Source organism: Dichotomopilus funicola, assembly GCF_033296635.1.
Source record: "Dichotomopilus funicola strain CBS 141.50 unplaced genomic scaffold C8A04scaffold_79, whole genome shotgun sequence".
NCBI classification, from domain to species: Eukaryota; Fungi; Ascomycota; class Sordariomycetes; order Sordariales; family Chaetomiaceae; genus Dichotomopilus; species Dichotomopilus funicola.
This window is the reverse complement of record NW_026944100.1, coordinates 38,289-59,489: the sequence shown is the minus strand read 5'-3', so window position 1 is coordinate 59,489 and position 21,201 is coordinate 38,289. Positions and strand designations below refer to the sequence as shown.

Here is a 21,201-nt window from a genome sequence, read left to right as displayed (position 1 = left end):
ATGCGAGATCTCTCGCCTCGAAAGCCGGAGATTAAGATTCGGGTGAGGAACAATTAAATGCGTCCGGTCGCCGTTAAAGGGGAAGACGACCGCCCAGCGCCGAGACATCATTTTCGACGGCGAGTGTAGTGTCGATACTCGCACCGGACGTGATAACGTAGAATCCGGAGTGCTAAAGTACTGGGGCATATCAACTTCGCATACACAAACCCACGCGCCGCCCAGGACACCAAAGATTACAACTAAGCGGTGTCTGAGTCCCATTATCCTTTAGCTAGTTCAACAGTAACAAAGGGAATTCATGCTTTGTTCTTCCCAGGGGACGATTTGTATCCCAGTTGATGTCCAATTCAGAGCTACTCCTTGCCTTTTCGTTTATTCTAGCGGAACTACTAGGAGTTTCTTGCCCACTGCACACTTCAGCATCTTAGATAGAACATAGAATGCTTCTTTAGGCATGTCTGGGCTCAAATGTATTGAAATCTAACCACATGTGGCTTTGTCCTTGGCCCTATGAGAATAACCAGTTCAAGTCCATTTAATCACCATCCACTTTGTATCTTCAAGGCACAAGACTATACTCGATATTAATCACACGACTTACTGAGCCGATAGACAATACATTCTAGGACAGAAGAACATACTGGTGCTTCCACAAGAAGGCGTCATTCTGAAGACGGCAAAGACAGGTCTTTACAACCGACGGCCACCAGTGAAGAGCGCCCAAAGCAACGTGTAGAGACATGACCGGCACAAGAAGCACCAGTACACCGTTCAATTGCCCCGGAAAGGATATGTCTTTGTTGTTTGTAATACTCCCATTATTTTGCGAAAGAACATCCGTACACTGGAGATTCACTGCATGTTTTCGAACGCAATTCTGTAGAAGCATGTAATCACTTCTGCTATGTAAAAGCTCAATCGAAGCAGACCAACAATTAGAACCGATCGGCTAACATTGAGATTAGGAGCCTGGCACACTGGCAGTCGGGCGCAGTGAATTACCCATTCCAGCTGAGAATCCGGAATAATACATAACCCATGATTCTTACCAGCATGTGGAAATTACACAGAGAATGAAAAGAATTAAAAAAACCATTTAAAACAAAGAGTAGGCAGAAAGACGCCCGCTTATTAACTTGCCCGACTAAAGAAGCACTAGGTTTTACGACTAACCGGTTGGATTCTACCACCAAATTCTGAATCTTTCTGTAAATCTGGGTTTGGACTTCAGGCCGGCATGTGTTGGTTTTGGCCAGAATGGCGGACGCCCCTTTTCTGTGTTTACTCTCCCAGGGTTAGGGTGCGTTGCTATGGGCAGGGATCTTAATGGGGTAACGCGTGAAATCGCGTCCCACGCGTCCTGCAGGGTCCCAGCAAGCGCCGCCGCCGTCTCCACTCAATAACATCACAGCCAAGCTTCGAAGGAAAACAATTCCAACCACTCAAACAAGATAGCAGCACCCGAAACCGCCATTGAAGCAGAACAACAAGAAGACACACGATTTTTAGGCAATCAAAATGGCCGGCACACCGGGACGCACTCGCAAACCGCGCAAGCTGCCCGGCGTCGTGCGAGACGACTCAGACGACGAACTCGGCACCGACGACCTGCCGTGGGAATGGATTTATGAGAAGGGCAGCAGCGGAGAACCACCAGAACCAAAAGTCACAGGCGAAGAACCCGTGGAAGAGACCGGGCGGAAACGGAAGCGGACGGTAGCGGCAGCGGCGACTCCCAAGGTACAGATCATTGGGGCGCGCATGGGCACCTTCGAGTGTTACCTGGGCGACACGATGCTGCTCAAGGCAGAGGGGTCGGGTGAGGCGTGGGTGGGTATAATATGCGAGTTTCAGGATGATGAGGATGGGGAGAAGGCGGCGAATTTTATGTGGTTTTCGTCGGCGCATGAGATTCGGAATCCTAAGAAGAGGACGGATTTTCTCGAGGTGGGTGGTTTGTTTACTTGCGGTTTCTGTATCAAAATGGTTTTCTGACTGACGGTTGGTTGTGCTTAGAACGAGCTGTATATCACAGCAGCATTCGACGTAAACCCTCTGGTCAGCATCAACGGCAAGGCGCACGTCATGTCCGAGGCCGAGTTCATGGCCAAGTACCCAACCGGCCGAGTACCGCGCAAGTCGAGCGAGCACGGCAAGGTGTTTGTCTGCCGTAGGGGCTGCAACACGCGGACGTGCAGCTACACGGACGAGTTCATCTGGGAGGACATCTACAAGGGATGGGATGATTTCGACAGCCTGCACGATATGGTCCAGCAGAACACCAAGGAGACGCGCAAGCGGCGGACGGCCAAGAGCGAGCCGGCAGACCAGGATTACAAACACAAGGCAGGAGGTGATGATGATGATGGCGGTGGCGATAACGCGCCCCGTACTCCGAAAAAAGCCCGTACCAAGGACGCCGTGACACCCACCAGCAAGCGCAGGACACCCGGCGGCGGCAAGCTAGTGACCCCGTCCTCGCAACGCCGCATCCTCGTCAAGAAACACCTCGAGTTCACCCCGCTAGCCACGCGCGTGCTTTCACCACACCACGTCTTAGCCTCCCCTTACCAACTCGCCCGCAGCCAACTCCACGTCGCCTCGGTCCCGACCAGTCTCCCCTGCCGCGAAGCCGAGTTCAGCCTCGTGTACTCCCATCTCGAAGCCGCCATCACCGACGGCTCAGGCACCTGCATCTACATCTCCGGCACCCCCGGCACAGGCAAGACCGCCACAGTACGCGAAGTAGTTGCCCACCTCGACGCAGCTGTCCGCGCCGACGAGCTAGACGACTTCATCTTCGTCGAGATCAACGGCATGAAGATCACCGACCCGCACCAGTCCTACTCCCTACTTTGGGAAGCCCTCCGCGGGCAGCGCGTCAGCCCCGCGCAGGCACTCGACCTCCTAGAGCGCGAGTTCAGCCGTCCTTCCCCACGACGTGTCCCCTGCGTGGTGCTGATGGACGAGCTGGACCAGCTGGTGACCAAGAACCAGGGGGTCATGTACAACTTCTTCAACTGGCCGGGGCTGCGGCACAGCCGGTTGATCGTGCTGGCCGTGGCCAACACCATGGACTTACCGGAGCGCACGCTCAGCAACAAGATCAGTTCGAGGCTGGGGCTGACGCGTATCACGTTCCCCGGGTATAATCACGAGCAGCTGATGCGTATCGTGCAGAGCCGGCTGGAGGGCGTGCCGGGGGATATTGTCGACGGGGACGCGGTGCAGTTCGCCGCGCGCAAGGTGGCTGCGGTCAGTGGTGATGCGCGTCGGGCGTTGGATATCTGTCGGCGTGCCGTCGAGCTGGCTGAGGCAGATGCCAAAGCTGCCGAGGATTTCAACGAAAACAACAACGAAACCGACGACCTGCCCATCCCCGACACCCCCAGCAAAAAACACCGCGGCGCCAACAAACCCCCAACCCCCTCAAAACCATCATCCATCATACCCCCCAAAAAACCCTCCAAAAAACCCACCGGCCGCGTCACCATCGAAACCATCCGCCGCGCCATCGCCGAAGCCACCAGCAACCCGCTCCAACAATACCTGCGCGCCCTGCCCTTCGCCGCCCGCCTGCTTCTCGCCGCACTGCTGATGCGCACCCAGCGCACGGGTCTCGCCGAAAGCACATTTGGCGATGTCCTTGACGAGATGCAGCGTGCTGTCAAACTCGCTCGCGTAGGCGGAAGGGATAGAGACAGTGGGAGTCGAGCGTTGGGGGTGTTGGATGCTAAGGCTGTTAATGCTATCTCTACCGTTACCGCCACCGGGATTGATAATGGGACCGGGACCGGGAATGGAGCAGGATTGATGACTCTCCCGCGAGGCCGGCCAGCTAGTACCACGAGCGGGGGGGCCAACGCGCATATGATCCGGCCGGCTGGATTGAGCGCGGCAGCGGTTGATTTGACGGGGGCTGGGATTATCAATCTGGAGGCACACAAGGCGGAGCGGCCGAGCAAGATGCGGCTGGCGGTGGGGGATGAGGAGGTACGGTTGGCGTTTCGGGATGATCCGGAGATTAAGGGGTTGGGCGTCATTTTGTAGGGATGAAATACTGGAGAGGATAAAGTAGAGGAAGAAAAAGGAAAGATAGATACCCAGACATAGAGGCATAGACACAAACAGATAATAGTAAAACATGGACCAAGTTGATATCTCTCGCTTCCGGATTCCGATTCCGATTCCGATTCCATTCTATGGTTGGGTTCATGTGTATTAGTAGTACATCGACATTCATTATTACTAGCCTCCGTCCGCATCTAAAACTTCCTCCTCGACAACGTCGGCTTCCACTCCAGCGGGTGTGTCTCCTGTGTGGCATTCGGGTCCTCCTTCCAGATTTTGACTGTGACTTTGTTAGCACGCGCTCATAACACATAGAAAGGGGGAAAAGAGAGAAAGAAAAGGGTTCGAAAAAAGGAGCAAAAAAACTTACTCGTCTTATCCGCCTCCCCACAAATCAGCCTCGACCCCGACTTATCAAACACCGAGCTCATCAACCCACTCTCCGCATCCAACGACCCGGGCTGGGCCGTAGTATCCAGCGCCTGGAACCGATACCCCGACTTCCAATCCCAAAAGCTCATCGACCCATTATCCCCTCCCGAGAAAAACACATTCTGATCATTCACCGCCAGCGTATTGATAATCGCATTCTGCCCCTCAAAGTTCTGCATAAACGCCCCCTCGGGACACTTCCACTGCTTGATGCTTCCCGTACTCCCCGTCGCAAAGGTAAACTCCGTCGGGTGTGTCGCAAGTGCGCGAACGCCCTTTTTGTGGTGGGTTAGCACGCCCATGGTTTTGCCTGCGGCTAGGTCCCAGAGGCGGACGGTCGAGTCGAGACTGCCGGTGATCACTTGGGGGTCGGCTTCTTGGCAGACTAGGTCGGCGACGGTGCCGGTGTGGCCGGAGAGGACGTGGACGTTGCTGCGGGTGCGCATGTCCCAGACTCGGGCGACGCCGTCGCGGCCGCCGGTGACGAGGACGTCGAGAGTCGGGTGCAGTTGGAGGGCGTAGACGCCTGAGAGGTGGCCGTGGTAGTGGCGGATCTAAATCAGAATCATTAATATCAATACCAGGCAGACTTCTTCAGGCAGAATTATTCATAGAAAAAAAGAAAGGAAGAAAATACTCACCACCTTATTCGTCTCCAAATCCCAACACTTCACCATCTTATCCTCCCCACAAGAAAACAAATACGGATGCCTCGGCGACACCGCCAATCCCCTCACCGTGGAAATATGCCCCGTTAGCGTCAACCTCAACCGGCCCGACGCCAGATCCCAGATCTTAATCGTCCGGTCCCCGGCCCCCGACGCAAACCACTGGTTGTTCGGCTCCACCGCCAGCGCCCGCACCCACCCTAGGTGTCCGCTGATGACGCGCTGCAGTTTCCATGGCGCGTGCCAGTCGGGTCGCGGTTGTGCGAGCATGCTGTCTGTGCGGCGGGCTAGGGAGAGGCTGGCGGGTTCGTTGCGGTTTTGGGGTTTGGTGGTGTTGGTGTTGGAGGGTGGTTTGTTGCGAGAGAGGACGAGAGCGTTGGAATTACCACCACCACCGCTAGGTCCACTGCCAGTAGTCGGTATCCCCTCAATCAACTTCCTCGCATGCTCCTCCGACTTCGACGGCGCCTCCTCCCCGGCTCCAGCTCCCGGTTTAGCTTTCTTCCTCCGCGCGCCAGCAGCACCGGCCGCAGGGAGCTTCTTCGCGATGGACTCGGGCAGGGTCTGGACGTCGGCATACTCAGCGTGGAGGCGCAGGGAGAGGGCTGATTTCGTGAGGTCGGGGTCTTCGGAGGCCAGGCCTGGGTCGAGTTTGATGCGCTTGCGGGAGCCGGCTGATGGGTCGGAGGAGGTGTTGGCGTAGATGGATTTGGCCTTGCGCGCGTTGTCGCGGACGAGGGCTTCGAGGCGCGATACGTCCGGGCCGGCGGCGGCGGCCACTTCTGTCGCCATGGTTGGGTTGGGGATTGGTGATGCTGTCGGATTGATGGTTTTCTTGGATCGGTGGCTTCGTCTTGAGGTTGCTCAGTTTTGCCTTTTTTTTTCCTGTCCTGGTCCGTCGCGTTGATGGGTTGATGCCAAGTTCAGGATTGGCTCCACTCTGTACTTGGAAGAAAGCATGCGCCACTTGTGAAAACAGGCCTGTGGCTCAGGGAGCTGCAGCCACAGTTTCACAGTAAGCGACAATGTCAAGACCCACACGGTGCAGCAGGGTTGCAAGGCCGCTTTGGAAATAAACCCTGCCAGATCGCTGCGGCTCGTTAATCCTAGCACCCTTCGATTCCGGAAGGCATCACTTACATGACGTTCAGCGAGCTGCACACTGGAAAAGTTTCTAGACTGTAATTATCGCGGGGTTTGCTCCCACCCTTTGGAGGCCCGGAATCGGATTCACAGCACATTTTCGGACCCGCACAACACCATGGGCGACAAGACTGAATCCAAGTACGCCATCCACGCGGCCGCGCGTGAAGGCCGGAGTGAGTCGTATCGATTTATAATTTTGAGGTTAAAATACCTGGTCGCGTGCTCACCATGATTATTTCCAGTCACCGAGGTTGAGTCGCTTCTGAATGTCAGTTTATTGTTTATATCATTTTGATCATTATTTCTTTCTCTATAGCTCTTGGTTACTGATCTAAGAACACAGGCCAACCCAAAACTAGCCCAACTCAAGGACGATGACGGCCGCCTGCCTATTCATTGGGCAGTCTCATACAACCACCCCGAGATTGTTAGCTTGTTGATCAACCAAAAGGGGTTTGACCCGGATGCAGAGGTATGGTCTTTCTTTCTTTTCTCTTTTACATTTATCTCCTGTTCTCTTTTTATTCTTTCCGCTTCTTCCGGATGGTCTTACTAACGACATCTGTGCTACAGGACGACAGCGGCTGGACGCCGTTCATGATCGCGGCAAGTGTTAAGGACGCCGACAAGGTCGCTGACATTCTGCTCGCCCGGGGCGCCGATGTAAATCAGACAAGTACGACCCTTTCTTTCTTTTCCCACTTCTATTATCTTTCAAAATGAACATCACTAACCTCTCTCCAGACAACAATGGCCAAGTATGTACACCCACCCTTCTACCTTTTATTCTTTAATCTTCTTTAATCTTTATTAGACTTTATCTTATTAAACTCTCACCCACAGACAGCCCTCCACTTCCTAGCCTCCAAATCCAACCTCGACCTCGCCCGCAAACTCCTTGAGTCCCACACCCCGGCAGCCTCGACCCGCGTCCGCGACAACCGTGGCCAGTACCCGCTGCACCGCGCCGCAGCCGTCGGCTCTGTACCTCTCATCACCCTCCTCATCAAGCACCGCAGTCCGCTCAACGCGGCCGACTCGGCGGGACAGACACCGCTGCATCATGCTGTTGCTGAGGGGCATGGTATGTTTCTTCTCTTTAGTGGAGTAGAGTAGGGGTAGAGACTAACGGTTTGTGAAATGTGTAGGTGAAGCGGCGGTTGCGCTGTTGAAGGCGGGTGCGGAGACGGATAAGAAGGATGTTGATGGGTTTTTGGCGCTGGATTTGGCGCCGGGGAAAGATGTACGTTTTCCTCCCCTTTTCTTTAACTGTTGCTACTCATCGCCCGACTCCCTGCCTACATAGCCGGACACACCTTAGCGAGGGGTGATACCCAGATATACCCAATCGTGCTGACATAGTTCTAGATCAAAACTTATATCGAGCGCAAGGCAGAGGAGGAGGGTATCGAGCTGTGATCATCCATCTCATCCATCTTTAACCATGTCGGGATCACATGTTGGGGTCACCTGTGTCTGGTGTAGTAAGGTGTTAGGATAAATACTATCAAGTCCTGTTTCCTCTTTGTTCCAACACGTTTGGCGATATGGGATTAGCCGTCACACTTGTCGGGCAGGATAGGAAATCAACCAACGGGGTACCAGACTCGGTAAACTTCACAAGCCACACTTGGTAGCTAGTGTGTCATTGATGTGTGTGCTGTGGTGCGCTACAACATGATGGTATCGACCACCTGCCTAGCTTCGCGCCGCGTTTTTCATGCAAAGTATAAAATCACAAAATCATACCCTCGCTACGTCATGAACCCCCCCAATGTCCCCCCCTTCCCTCCCCCTTCCAAGTTACAAACCCCAAGATAACCCACAAAAATAGCAATAAGATATACTACCCCTATTTAACAGTCCTCTCCACCAAATCCCGATACATGGCCTTAACATCCGCGACATCCGCCCTCAACTCCTCCACCTCCTCACTCTTCTCCCCCAACAACTCCAACGCAGCGCCATACCTTGCCTTCACCTCCGCCACCTCCCCCTCCAACCCTTCCACCTTCTGCACCGCCGCCTTATGCGCCTCCACTTCCCGCATTAGCGCGACTATCTCCCCGCGGGCATCGTCCCGTTGTCGCGCGATGCGTGCCAGTTCTTCGCGGGCGGTGACTTTTTCGCTTTCGAGGCGGCGGATGGCGGCGCTCATGCGCTCGACGAGTTGGACGGAGGGGCCGGCGGCGACGGTGGAGACGGAGATGAGGTCTTGTGGGAGGATGGGTTGCGGGGAGGAGGTGCGGTGGGGGGGTTGGTGGTGATGGTGTTCGAGGGTGGGGCTGGGGCTGAAGGCGTCTTCGCCGCGTTGGACTTCGTTTAGGTCGAGGGGTGGTGGTTGTTGTTGTTGGGGGTTGGAGTTGTTGCCTGTGGTTGTGGTAGTAGTGGTAGGACCGGAACCGTTGTGGACCAAGCCCAAGCCCACGCCGAGGCCGAGGCCGGCGGACGGGGCTGCTTCGGAGGTTGGGCTGAGGATACTCAGTGGACTGAACACGCCGCTGCCCGTGGGTGGGGAGGCGATGGTGGGCCGGACAGGCGGGTGCTGGGCGGATGGACGGCGGGAGAAGCGCGGGTCGAAAGTGGCTGCGGCGCCGGCGTCGCTGGCGCTTGATGGGTTGCCCGAGACCTTGCGGGCTTTGCTGCTGAGGGAGGAGATGCCGAGGAAGTCGGTGCTGAAGGTCCGTTGTGGGGTGGCGAGTTGCGGTGAGGCTGGGCGACTGTCGGGCTTGAGGAACGAGTTGCCCGGGAGACCCTCGAGCCAGGAGCGCGGGCGTTCAGGCGCGGCGTCACGGAGTTGTTGACGCTGTTCCTCCTTCTCGGCGTCCCACGATTGTTTCTGCTGCTCGAACTCGGCCCTGGCTTTGGCGAGAGCCGCTTCGGCTTCCTCGGCGCGCTTCTTGAGCGCATCGAGCTGCTTCTGGTAGGAGGACTTGACGTCTTCCTGGATGGTGGGAATCTGGGTTTTGGCCTCTTCCAGTTCCTCCGCCTGGCGTTTTGCGCGGACAGCCTGTGCAAGTTAGTACTACCCATACCAAGCCATGTAACTCAGCGACGTATATCCAAGAATCGGGCACTTACAGCTTCCCTCGCCTTCCTCCGCATGTCCGACTCCCTCTGCAGCGCCTCATCCCTCTCCCTCTCCATGCCCCCAATCCGCGCCAGCAGCGACGTCTCAATCCCCTGCCAGTTCTCGCTCGCAATCGAGTACTGCGTCTGCAGCGTCTCGACCTGCCGCAGCAGTTTCGCCTGCGAATCCCCCGCCACGCCCGACGACGCCTCCTCGGCCCGCATGCGCATCGCCTCGAGTTTCCCCTCCAGCGCCTGCACCTCGCCCTTGAGCTCGATTTCCAACGCGCGCGCCCGCTCGGTAGCCCGGTCCGCTTTCTCCCGCAGCTCTGTGGCCTGCGCCTTACCGCGGTCGGCGACTAGGTTCTTTTCCACTTTCACAGCAGCTAGTTCCTCTTCGAGCTCCGCAATCTTCCGCTTGTCTTGCTCCCGCGCCTGGTCGTTCACCTTGGCTGTCATGGCGTCGGCCTGCTCGGTGGCTTTGCGGAGTTGCGAGCGCAGCTCGGAGATGGTGCTGTCCTTGGAGCGGACGTCAGATCGGTGGGTGTTGAGCTCCCTCTGTGTTTGGTCGAATCGCTTCTGCAGCTCGTGGTGTGTCTTTTCGAGTTCGTCGGCTCGGCGCGCGCGGCTGCGTAACGCCTCGAGTTCCCGGTCCGATTTGGCCTTTGCCGTCTGGAAGGCCCCGATGTCCTTCTCGTTCTCTGCGATATTCGTGCGTAGTTTCTTTACTAATGCGCGGTGCCTGTGATCTGTGCTCGCGAGGTTTTTGCCCTCCTCTATCAACTGGGCGATCTGTTGGTCCTTTTCCGCCAGCTTCTTCTCGAGACTCCCAGCTGGGGCTGCTAGCGCAGCTTGCCTTGCTGAGTCTGAAGCTTCCCTTGCTAGGAACTGTAGTTTGGCCTCCAGCGCATCGATGCGCTCCACATACCCGTGGATCTCCTCTTGGTGTAGGGATTGTGGATCCTGGGCCTTCTCGCTTTCCTTCTCTTCAACTTCGGCCGTCCTGTCGGTGGTGTCGGGGGCGTCAGCGGTCGTCTTCGTCTCGTCTTGTGGCTCGGCCACTGGGGCTTTGGCGTCTGGTATTGCTGTTGGCGTGGGGGCCCTGGGCGGTGCTTCATCTAAAGAGGCTCTCGCGCCATTCGATTCGTCCCCCGATACCCGAGTTTGCGCCTCGCGGGCGGCCGTGTCCTCCTTCGCATCCGGTTGCGATCCCCCGTCCTGCGAGGTCCTGGCAATATCTTGCGACGCCCTAGGCGACGGTGTATCCTTCGGAAATTCCTTCGAAGTCGGGCTCGGGCTCGGGCGGTCTATACTGTCGATCGAGCTGCGGTTCGGTGCGTCGAAGCTCTGTCGTGGACTCCCTTGAGCGGACATAGAGTTTCGAGCGGCGGCTTTGGCAGCCATGGCTCGGGCGAGCCGTTCTTGAAGCCGGTCATTGGTGCGCGTGGTCGAGGCGGCTCTCGAGGGACCTGCGAGCAGCCCAGGCTGTCAGAAACACACAAGTGCGGGACGTCAGCGGTTACTACCCCGACATACCAGGACTCTGCTTGACCGGTGGCGTGGGAGTCGACGGCTTGGAGGACGACTCCTTCTGCTGCTGTAGTGGTTGGCCGTCTTCGTCCTCGGCCAGGATGTTATCCAGCCGAGCCTCGACGCCGGCCACGGCCTGGGAAAGGAACGAGCCCCATCGAGCCGCCATTCTTTCAGGACGAACAATGGTAGTATCCGGCAGACCGCTGGCGGGATGTGGCCATCAACCGTTGTTGGAGTCGGTGGTTGGAGCTGGTGCTCGCGCGGGCGTGTGTAGTTAGGATGAGCGAGTGCGGGCGGGCGTCGTTCGTGACATCTGATCCATCGAATACGTTACGACTTCGGAATCGTGTGTCGCCGTTGCGCGGCCGACAGGGGTTTGTTGTTTCAACCTTGTTCCTCCCTTCGTTGCTTCTCGTTTGCCACTTTTAAAAGATTCGGCGGGGGCGCATCGGTAAGAATCCGAGCAACTCTGGCAAGGTGTCTCGTTTGAGTCGTCTCTGTGCCTTGGAACTAAGTCGGGGCGTTTACGAAGCGAGAATGCTCATTGCAGCAACTTCGGATCGAAATTCTTCCAACGTCGCGTTCTTGGCATCGCCTCTGTTGCACTCGTAGCCAAGCCTCGTAATGATCTCTCGTCTCAACTGTCCAGGTCAGGCAGCTGCCGGCCACAGTGGACGCTTGCCCCCTGTCTTCAGGTGATTGGCGGGCCGGTCAGGCCCGGCCAGGCCTGGGAACGTAGTGCAAGAGTGGGGCCGAAGCTTCGGCGCTCGGGTGCTTGGCGCTCAATTCCCGAGCACTTGCATCATCCCAACCGGCGTGGGAACTTGGCCCATTGTCACCCAAGAACGACTTCAACCGTCTTCCAAAAGCCGAAAAACAAACTTTATAGTAGAATTTCTAGACCAACGCCTCTAGAGTGGGCCAAGCCTTCTGTCCAATGATAAATTCAGTCCTTTATCTTTCCCGATAACCCCGCCAATCCAGCCCTCCATTCTGCTGCACTCTTCTTGCATGACCTCGGGAGGTCTCAGATCCTCAGCCCCCACAGCCGCGAGGCATTGCATCCCATGGGCGCTTTCGCCCTGGCCTCCTCCCAAACTCGGGCATTACACTGCACTTTCTAGCGTGGCTTAATTTGCAGATTGCTGATTCATGACGCGCGACGGGCTGCGCTTTTTAAGGTTCATGGACCCTAGCTGTTTCAATGTTAATTCCATATATCCCATAGCTGCCCCAATTGCTTCCGGCTCATCCGAAGTTCCTCACTTTTAGCTTCATTTTCCTATGTTTACAAACTAGAACCTTTAAAACGTGCTGTCCTCGCATTTCAACGATATTCATAAACCTATCTAAACATTTCTTGGAACTCCCTAAACTTATGAGAACTGTTCCACCACCACCCTCTACCGGCATAATTGGATTACTTAGTGACCAGGCCTGAGCCCGCAAAACACAGCATCATGTCGCTAATACCAGCACTCCAAATCCCATACCGGGAGGCACGCGACGGATTCTGGGGTAAACAAACCTCAACTCTCAACTGGTGCGAGGAGGTGGGTTGTCTATCCATGTACTTATTTACATAAAAGTCAAAATCCCAAACTCACCAAAAAAAATGCACAGGACTACAACATCTCCTTCTACTGCGCCGAAGTTGTCAACACCCTAACAAACCTAATTTTCATGTGGCTTGGGGCCAAAGGGCTACGAGATGTGCTTGCGTACGGCCACTCAAGGGTCTTTATCCTCGCCTTTCTGGGGTACATGGTCGTAGGCGTAGGGTCAATGGCGTTTCATACCACGCTTAAGTGTAAGTTTCCGCGGTTACTGCTTTGGTTATACTTTTTAGCTTTCTTCGTTTATTCTGTCACTGTCTCTTTAATATCGGGGTTGTTTTCCCGTTCTTTGTGTTCATGTGTAGCATCTGCCGTGTTCCTCTCCTTTGTACTCTGCCGCATTGACAAAGAATTGTCTGACACCAAGGCTCCAGATGAGATGCAGCTTGCCGATGAGCTGCCGATGATATACACCGTGTGTATCATGGCCTTTGCCACGTTCTCGTACAAGCGGCCGGCCAAAGTCCAGGCGCTCGTTGCAGCGGGCTTGGTCGGGTTGGCCGTTTTCATCACAGTATGTTCTATCCGTAACCTCCACAGGTTTCAGAGATTCCGGCCAGAAGCTAAACAAGCATGTCTAGGTCTACTACCTCTACGCTAAAGACCCCGTCTTCCACCAAGTAGCCTACGGCCTCCTAACAGCCTGTACCATCTTCCGCGGGTTTTACGTGATGGAGCGGGATCTGCGGCCGCAACTTCTGAGGAAACAGGAACCCGCTGCTTGCCAACGGTGCATGCGGACTATGTACAAGTTAGCTTTGACCGGTTTGTCTTACCTTACACACACACATCCCTCTCGGGTGTTCCCGTGTTTCCCGGCGTTTTATGTCTTTGTCGAACCTGAAAGGACTTGTTGCTAACGGTTGGGTTGTATGTGTGTACGCCCCGGTTAGGCATTGTCATGTTTTTGGGCGGTTTCTTTATCTGGAATATGGACAACATCTTTTGTCATAACTTGACTGCGACTAAGAACCAGATTCTGCTACCGTGGTCGGTAGTGCTGGAAGGCCATGGGTGGTGGCATATTCTGACGGGTCTGGGTAAGTTCTGATTCACACCCCTTAATTTTTGAGTCTGACTCAAGGTTTGCTCACATGAGAATAGGAGGTATGTGAAACAGCAGTTTAACATAAAGCCAAAGAATTGTTTTGCTAACCAATCCACGTAGCCTACCACCTCATCGTCTGGAGGGTCTGGATGAACCGCTGCCTAGACGGCGGCGACGATTTCGTGTTGGACTGGGCGCCTTTGCGATCCGTTCCACGAGTCGTACCCAAGCCTGAGGCGGCGAGGGGCCAGAAGAAGATCCGGTAACCCGGTTAGGTTTCGTGGCTGCGGTGGTCTGAAACTGAGGTTACCTGGTACGATCGATTCGGGGGCGATCGGACATATAGAGGAGTGATACAAGGCGGTGCGGTGCGTTCTACGGCATGGGAAAATATATTTTTAAGAGAATAAATTATTAACATTATTCAATGCATTGCGGTCCAAGGCGGACACCCAACTGTTGAAAATGAGGTTTGGAATGTACCACTCGTTGTGACTCAGAAGAGCTTCAAAGCGGAATACCGTTATCGAGGCCTCCTGTTACTAGTTCGGCTTGTCTCGCCCTTTTTTTGTCCGCATATGCAGTCATCTGCCCCTTTTGTGTACTTCCAAGGCCGCCTGCACCATCCAGTTGTCATGATACGGTGTGCAAACACAAATACACACTGTACCATTGCCCCTCTAAAACCAACCTCACCGCAAGGCAACGCGAATGTGGAGACGACGGCGATATCGTCCATGACCTTTCACCCATAACAAAGCGTCCACGTCTCTTCTCCGCCGTTACTCACCCGCCCGATTGCACTTTACCTCTCCCTTGTTATCACAAAGGGCAACTTTCGAACACCAAAAAAATGTCGCTGTCCAACGAGGCTCTGCAAAAGGTTCGTGAACACCGAGGCCGCAGCTTGGGCATCAACCATCTACCCCCCTTTTTATATCCAGGCACACAGAGAGGGGGGCACAAAAACAAACCAAGGCTAACAGTTAAATGTAACGCGTAATTTAGCTGGTGAGGGAGATTGAGTCCCAAGCGATTGCCGCGCAGCAGCAGATCAGCCTCGTGCGCCAGCAAGCGGCGAGCAAGCAGCGCGAGATGCGCTTGGCCCAGCTGACGCGGAGTGAGATTGGCTCGCTGCCGTCCGACACGGCTGTGTATGAGGGGGTTGGGAAGATGTAGGTTTGCTTTGGTGATTTTCTCTCTATACTCCCCACGGTTGTTTCTGTTCCATGTGACTGTTTCTGTTTCTTGAGACTTTAAATATCAGGTTGACTGACCACGGAAAAGGTTCGTCGCCATCCCAGTCTCGACCCTCCAGAATAAACTGGGGACGCAAATCAAGGATATCGACACCGAGGTAGACGCGTTGGGCAAGCGGTTACATTATCTAGAAACGACGGCGAAGAACAGCCAAGAGCACATTGAAAAGATGCTTAAGGGGGCTGGTCAGGGGTGATGTGTGGGTAGTGTACGGGGGGTTAGACTAGAGGTTGTCTTATTTAGCCCTCAATGAAAAACTTGAGTTGTCAATGAGTTCAGAGCTCGTGATCTTCTCCTCGGTGACGGGATTCGGGAGAACAGAGCCAACTGCATGAGGAGGTTTCGAGGTTGATGAGGTTGGTGAGGTTGGCCCGCTGTCGTTGCTCGGCGTTTAACTTAGGGGATCTTGGTCGCTCCCCTGAAGCATGAAAGTCGGTGATCAACCAACGAAACAACGTCTTGTCGATGCGGCTTACCCTTCAAGAAGCAGCGCTACTGCGAAGTCAAATCTATTTATTTCCAAACGGTAGGCGGGATGGAACGTCTGGCGACATTCCCGTCTGATGACGCACTGTAAAAACACTGTGCACGTGCCAGAGCCCCGCGAACCGCACAAAAAAAACTGGGCAGCCGCAAGGTGTGGGGCAGAAATTCGGATGCCTGGATGACTCTTTCCAAGATTGGTAGCATTCTTGGCGCGCCAAGCAAAGTTTCGACAAGCGCCGTTTGCTCTGCAACCCTCCACGAAGCCTTCTTTTTTGCAGTACGGGCTATCATCAGCTGCTCTCATCCAGTGATTTCTTTCATTCTGTTCAATTGTTGGGCCGTTTTCTGGCCGGCCCAATGCACCGAAACAACGTGCTGCGCGATCTACCCGAGCGCATGTACGACACGGCGCTTCCGCCCAGACGGGATTGGCGAAACGGTGCTGCTGCCCGACGGAGCCTCTCAAGATGAGCCGGTCCACACACGCCGACGAATGAACCAACCCGGCAGACCCCCCGGTGATCCCCGTCATCGGTCGCCAAGGCAAGCCGTTCACCCAGCCCCTCATCTCGCCCGATGACGCTTGCTTCGGGGGCGTTTCTCACATGAACGGACAACGTTTCGAGTGGTTCGAGAAGGTTGGAGGTCAGGTGGTTGGGGGTTTGTCACTGACGAGTTTTGTTGGCGGAAGGCGATAACTTACAATAACTAGAAGTCATGGAATGAATCAGCAGCCGAATAGAGCTCGTTGCCGCGGAGTTCGGCTGCTGACCTGACCGGCCGAGCAAACACGGGCCAGCGGTTCCCTTCGGATGGTGACAAGGCTGAAGGCAAAGACGGGATTCATGACTCGCTATTTTCGGTCCCATTTTCAACTCGAGCGATGGGCATCGCGGCTAGCGTAATTTCTTGATACTAAAATGTCCATCCGCAAAGAACCAAAAAAAAAAAGAAACGTCTCAACCCAGCGACAACGCTCCCGTCTTCCCGCACAGCCTCAGCCCTGGACAGCTTTGCCGCTCACCTGCGTTACCCCTCCACCCCATGCCAGCGGGGACGAATTTGGACGGCTCACCCCGGCCAGCGGTCTTGGACCAACCAACAACCGGCCACTGTGGGAAAAAAGCTTGCAGCTTTGCTTTCAAGCCGAGAAACGGTACTTCCACCGGACGTGTTCCGTGTGGCACACCAGGGCCAGGCTGCCGTCATGCGCTGGTCCCGGAGACCTTGCGAGACCTGCGCGGAGCAAGAACGAGGGTCACACCTTGCGTACTGTACAGGCATGGGGAGGCCGCCGTGCGTCCTGATTTGTCTGGCGTCCGAACGGTGCATGCAGCCTTTCGCTTGTGCCGTGGTTTCGTAGTCCCAGAGAGCAGGGCAGGGCAGGGAAGACCTGGGAAGGGGGAGAGGAAAGAAAAGAGGGAATGAAGGGGCGCAGAGGAGGTGGGGGCCGACGGGAGGAGCCAGAGGGCTAGACAATCCAAGCAGCAGAGATCGTGCCCATCGAGTTTCTTGTCCTGGAGGCCGGAATAAATGGTGGGTCACACCCCCGCTCCGTTGGCGGCTCGCAATCCCTCCTGACCCTCCCTCCCTGTGCCGCTTCAGCTAGTTATTGTTGTCTTTTCTTCCTGCCTCCCCGCCTTCTGCCGTCCTCTCTCACACTTGGCCTGGGGCATTTCCTCGCGCAACCAACTTGTGGACAACCAACTGAACAACCAACAACATTGTTTTACCCCCTATTGAGATACCAGCTGCGTTGCTCGTCTGACCCCAGCAACGGGCGCACGACCAGGAGACCCAGATCACACCAACCCCATTGAAAAGACCGCTGAATCCCCGCCCGCTACAACCAGGGCCCTTGCCCCGTCTTCAACATGTCGAGCTACAGCGACGACTCTTCGGAGTTCAGCCAGACCAAGATCCGAATGAACCTACGCGAAGAACGAGAGCGGGATTATAGGCGTGGGCCTGAGGTCATCCATCGCTACCGGGAAGCACAGCGAGAGCCACGCAGAGGGCCTGTCGGCTACTACCACGAAATCGCCCGCCCGACCCAGGAGAATGTGATGGTGCAGGTCCGGTCCCGATCGAGGGAGCGCCGGTCTCCCCCGGCCCGAGTGATGCATGTCGCGCCGGCCCCCCCACCGCCTCCGGCCCCTGCCCAGGCCCCCGCACCCGGCCAGAGCGTGGTCATCAACCAACCGGTGCTCGACCGCCGCCGCTACGAACATGATTCGGATAGCTCCTCGGACGATGAGTCGTACCGGGGCGGACGCCGTCGCAAGCACCGATCCCACAGCCGCCACCACTACCATCGCAGCCGGTCATCCAGCGTCCACAGCAACTACAGCGGCGTGGGGGACCGGATCCGGCTCGAAGCGGCCGAGCAGCAACTCAGCCTCCTCCGGCTTGAGGCCCAGAAGCGCGAGGGCGAGCGCCAAATGGAGAGGCTTGCCGGCGAACGGCTCGAGCTTGCGCGCGCCCGCGACGAGATCGAAAGGCGCCAGCACTCGGAAGAAGAGGCGCTCCGCCAAGACCGCTTCCGCGACGAGCATGAGCTGCAGTCCCTCAAGCGGCAGCTTGCGAGCATCCACCGCCGGGAGGAGGAGCTGCGGATCGAGCACATGCGCGAGGAGCAGCAGCGACTGATCAAGGACAGCGACGAGCTAGCTAGGATGCGCCGAGACCGGGAGGAGGAGGATCGCCGCAAGCGGTCCGAGGCCGAGACCGAATACCAAAAGCAAAAGGCCGAGCTCGAGCGCCGGATACGCGCCGAGGAGGAAGCCAGCCGCGACAAGCAAACCAAGGAAGAAGCCAAGGCCAAGGCCGCCCTAGCGGAGCTCGAGCGGATCCACGCCGAGCGGGAGCGCAAAGAGGAAGAGGAGCGTATCCGCCGGGAGATTGAGCTGAAACGGCTTGAGGAGGAGAAGAAGGCCGCGATGGAGGCAGAGCGCCGCAAGCGCGAGGCTGAAGAGGCCATCGCCGAGTACAAGGCTAAGGAAGCCGAGCGGGCGATCAAGGAGAAGGAGGAGAAGGAGGCCCAGGAGCGCGAGTTCCAGCGGTTGATGCAGGAGCGCCTGATTGCGTCGGGTCTGGATGAGAAGGAGATCCAAGCCGTCATGAACAAGGAGCGCATCAAGCGCGAGGAAGAGGTCCGCCCGGCGCTACCTGCGCCGCCTGGCGCGCCTGTGTACACGCGCATGACCCTGGCCCATCTCGACCTTGAGACGCTGCAGTACTACAACGTCAAATATCAACGGGATGCCGTACGTCCTTTTTCCTTCCCCTCTTTACACTCTGTCCCTTCATCCCTTTTTACCCGAAACTAACATAAGCAATCTACAGGACCCCAACTACGTCGTGATCCTGCGCGAGGTGCCCGAGTGGGAGCAAACCCTCTGGTGGGAGCACACTCGGCAGCGCCGCAGCAGAATGGAGCGTGTCATGCTCGAGGTCGACGACCATCACCATTCGCGCCACCACCACCACGGCCACTCGGGCGAGTACGAGTTTGTCCGCCGCAAGTCTAAGAGCCGCCATCGTAGCAAGTCTCCGGGTCTGTTAATGTATCTTGCTGGTGGTCGGCCGCGGTAAATTTATATCTAGATATGGCGGGGTTTGGGGTTTGGGGTTTCTGGGGTGGTTTGGTATAGGCTGTGGGTGTGAGGGTTGTGAGGGATACCCCCTTCTTTTTCTTCTTCCTCTTCGTCTTTCATGACTATTAGGCGAGATTTTTAAAGATCGAAATGCGGATCTCTCCTCTTCGTTTCTTTTTTTTCTCTTTCGGTTTCTCGGCTTCCCGTTTTCTCATTCCCTTTTTCAGAACTCTGGATGGATTGGGGACGTTATCGGGGCAGGCAGAAAGGTTATATGAACAAGGGGGGTCAAAGCAAAGAAAGACGAACGGGTGGAACAAGGGAAACGTTTATGTAGGCATGAAGGAATGAGAGTGACGAGCCATGATTTATTTGTGTTGTGTTCTGTGGTGCTGTGTGGGGGTTAGTTAGTTTGTTGAGTTAGCTATGATTTAGTTTACGTTTTGGTTATGATGTTTGGATCTCAACGTTTTGGTTGACGCAGATTTGGATTGTGCCTGTGTTGCTACTCTTGACGTTTTATTTAGCTGGTTGGTCATTCCAATGTGCGGTTGCTTGTGAATGACTGACCATGTCCTCCCAGTGATTACGACCAGTGATTTCCGAGCTACCGCTCTGCCGCGAGGTATTACCTCAGCAGTTGCGGCATCTTTATTTGTGTCCTCTCCAGGAGCGTATGAGCACACCTCCGATGTCAAACTAATCTTTACATTCTTGTCAATGACTTCAACTTCAAGGTTATCGAGCGATGATACTATTGGTGAATTGTGATAGTCATGGTGAGCAATGTGGTAGTGGAACGGGTAGTGTATCATACAGTATCAATATCGTACACTCAATCCAAGACTAAACCCTGAAACCGTACAATCATCACCCATTTTTTGAGCCCATTTTCCCTGAAGCTCCGCTTATCATGCTTGGTATGCTGTATGCTGTTATGCTTATCATGCAATGCATCATCATCAACCCGTAAGTCGCATACACCTGCACTCGACTGACCTGCGTGCCGACAACACCTACCCGCCCACCCACCTAACCCACACAAACGTAGGTAAGTAAACCCTCACAACCCCTGCCGTTCCTCCCTCCCCTCCCTCGGACTCACCAACCCCCTCTCCATCCTCCTCACCAACTCCTCATACACAGTCCACGCCAACGCCGAACTCACCGCCTTCCGACTCATCCTCAGCGCCAGCCCATCCCACAGCGCGCGTGCCCCTTCTTCCCCGACCATCCGTCGTGCAGCGTGTACCATGTTGCGGTAGCGTGTCGGCTGCAATTGGATGCGCGTCTTGACGGCGTCGAAGGGGTTGGAGAGGACGGAGCAGATGATGCCGGCGAGAACGCCCGAGGCGAAGTTGATGCTTGCTGCGTGGGTGAGGGCCATGGGGGTTTTTTCGTTGGGGTTAGATTGGATGTTGCTGGTGGTGGGGGTAGTGGGAGTGGTAGCGGGGAATAGAGCAGCCAGCCTCTTTTTCCCCTGCTCGTAAAACAGCACGTATAACCCGGCATACGGCGCATCGCGCACAGCGGTGGCGCCGTACCCCGCGAAAAACCCGCGGAGCCCGTCACGGGCGAAGATGTCGCGGGCTGCGGCGGAGAGGGAGGTGTAGGCGTATAGTGTGCTTTCGTAGCGGACTTTGAGCACCGTCAGGGGCATAAGCAGGAGGCCGGCGAAGGAGCGGGCCACGGCGCCGGCGAGGAGGTTGGATGTGTTGGAGAGTTTGGGGAGGGAGGAGCTCCCTGCTGCGCTGCTTTTTCCTGCTTGTCCGTGGAGGGGTGTAGCGGAGTTCCACCGCGCGGCAGACTGGCGGATGGCGTTGAGGGAGGTGAAGTAGATGGCTGAGCCGAAACCGGTGCGTAGGGCCGAGGGCACGGCGCCGCGCCAGAGGGCGGGCAGTAAGCGTGGAGCTGCGCGGATGTCGGCTATGGCGGCCGCGAGGGAGTGGCTACCGGATTGTTGAACGCGGGTCTTGAGGAGGTCGATGGGCTGGAGGAGGACGGCGGAGAGCACGCCGGAACCGAGGCCGGCGGCGAAGTGGAAGGCTGGTTATGTTTATCTTGGGTTAGTTGTGATTGTGTATGGGTGGTAGAGGTAGAGGAGCTGGGTTCGAGAACGTACTCGACTTCGAAAGCGCCGTGCGGGAGCCATCGGACATGGCGGCGTTGGGGTTTGGCCTACGTGTCTGCGTTGATACCGCCGTCGTCTGTGTTGATACCGCCGTCGTCTGTGTTGAGACCGCCGCCGTATTCGCAGTCGTAGTCGTCGTCGC

At 56.0% G+C, this 21,201-nt stretch overlaps 7 protein-coding genes across 7 annotated transcripts; 4 read left to right on the top strand and 3 right to left on the bottom strand.

Moving 5' to 3' along the window:
• Positions 1-1,521: 1,521 nt before the first annotated feature.
• Positions 1,522-4,053, top strand: C8A04DRAFT_14964 (P-loop containing nucleoside triphosphate hydrolase protein; the record flags this gene model as incomplete). Its single annotated transcript, XM_062778309.1, has 2 exons — positions 1,522-1,950; positions 2,020-4,053. 2 exons carry the CDS (start codon positions 1,522-1,524, stop codon positions 4,051-4,053), a joined length of 2,463 nt encoding a protein of 820 aa, XP_062633770.1.
• A 215-nt stretch (positions 4,054-4,268) lies between these two features.
• Positions 4,269-5,966, bottom strand: C8A04DRAFT_32069 (WD40-repeat-containing domain protein; the record flags this gene model as incomplete). The annotated part of the gene is made up of 3 exons (XM_062781968.1): positions 4,269-4,354; positions 4,445-5,060; positions 5,148-5,966. 3 exons carry the CDS (start codon positions 5,964-5,966, stop codon positions 4,269-4,271), a joined length of 1,521 nt encoding a protein of 506 aa, XP_062633769.1.
• Positions 5,967-6,435: 469 nt separating this feature from the next.
• On the top strand, positions 6,436-7,739 carry C8A04DRAFT_32068 (uncharacterized protein; the record flags this gene model as incomplete). The annotated part of the gene is made up of 8 exons (XM_062781967.1): positions 6,436-6,493; positions 6,563-6,588; positions 6,664-6,792; positions 6,894-6,996; positions 7,065-7,078; positions 7,164-7,404; positions 7,469-7,563; positions 7,689-7,739. The coding sequence occupies 8 exons, from the start codon at positions 6,436-6,438 to the stop codon at positions 7,737-7,739; spliced, it is 717 nt and encodes a 238-aa protein (XP_062633768.1).
• A 433-nt stretch (positions 7,740-8,172) lies between these two features.
• On the bottom strand, positions 8,173-11,088 carry C8A04DRAFT_14965 (TATA element modulatory factor 1 TATA binding-domain-containing protein; the record flags this gene model as incomplete). Its single annotated transcript, XM_062778310.1, has 4 exons — positions 8,173-8,636; positions 8,724-9,330; positions 9,402-10,858; positions 10,932-11,088. The coding sequence occupies 4 exons, from the start codon at positions 11,086-11,088 to the stop codon at positions 8,173-8,175; spliced, it is 2,685 nt and encodes an 894-aa protein (XP_062633767.1).
• A 1,294-nt stretch (positions 11,089-12,382) lies between these two features.
• On the top strand, positions 12,383-15,042 carry C8A04DRAFT_39925 (ceramidase-domain-containing protein; the record flags this gene model as incomplete). The annotated part of the gene is made up of 8 exons (XM_062784761.1): positions 12,383-12,475; positions 12,546-12,732; positions 12,913-13,052; positions 13,120-13,303; positions 13,432-13,578; positions 13,707-13,807; positions 14,595-14,761; positions 14,874-15,042. The coding sequence occupies 8 exons, from the start codon at positions 12,383-12,385 to the stop codon at positions 15,040-15,042; spliced, it is 1,188 nt and encodes a 395-aa protein (XP_062633766.1).
• A 2,164-nt stretch (positions 15,043-17,206) lies between these two features.
• C8A04DRAFT_39924 (uncharacterized protein) lies at positions 17,207-18,926 on the top strand (the record flags this gene model as incomplete). The annotated part of the gene is made up of 2 exons (XM_062784760.1): positions 17,207-18,598; positions 18,678-18,926. The coding sequence occupies 2 exons, from the start codon at positions 17,207-17,209 to the stop codon at positions 18,924-18,926; spliced, it is 1,641 nt and encodes a 546-aa protein (XP_062633765.1).
• Positions 18,927-19,991: 1,065 nt separating this feature from the next.
• C8A04DRAFT_32063 (uncharacterized protein) lies at positions 19,992-21,087 on the bottom strand (the record flags this gene model as incomplete). Its single annotated transcript, XM_062781966.1, has 2 exons — positions 19,992-20,974; positions 21,051-21,087. The coding sequence occupies 2 exons, from the start codon at positions 21,085-21,087 to the stop codon at positions 19,992-19,994; spliced, it is 1,020 nt and encodes a 339-aa protein (XP_062633764.1).
• Positions 21,088-21,201: the final 114 nt, after the last annotated feature.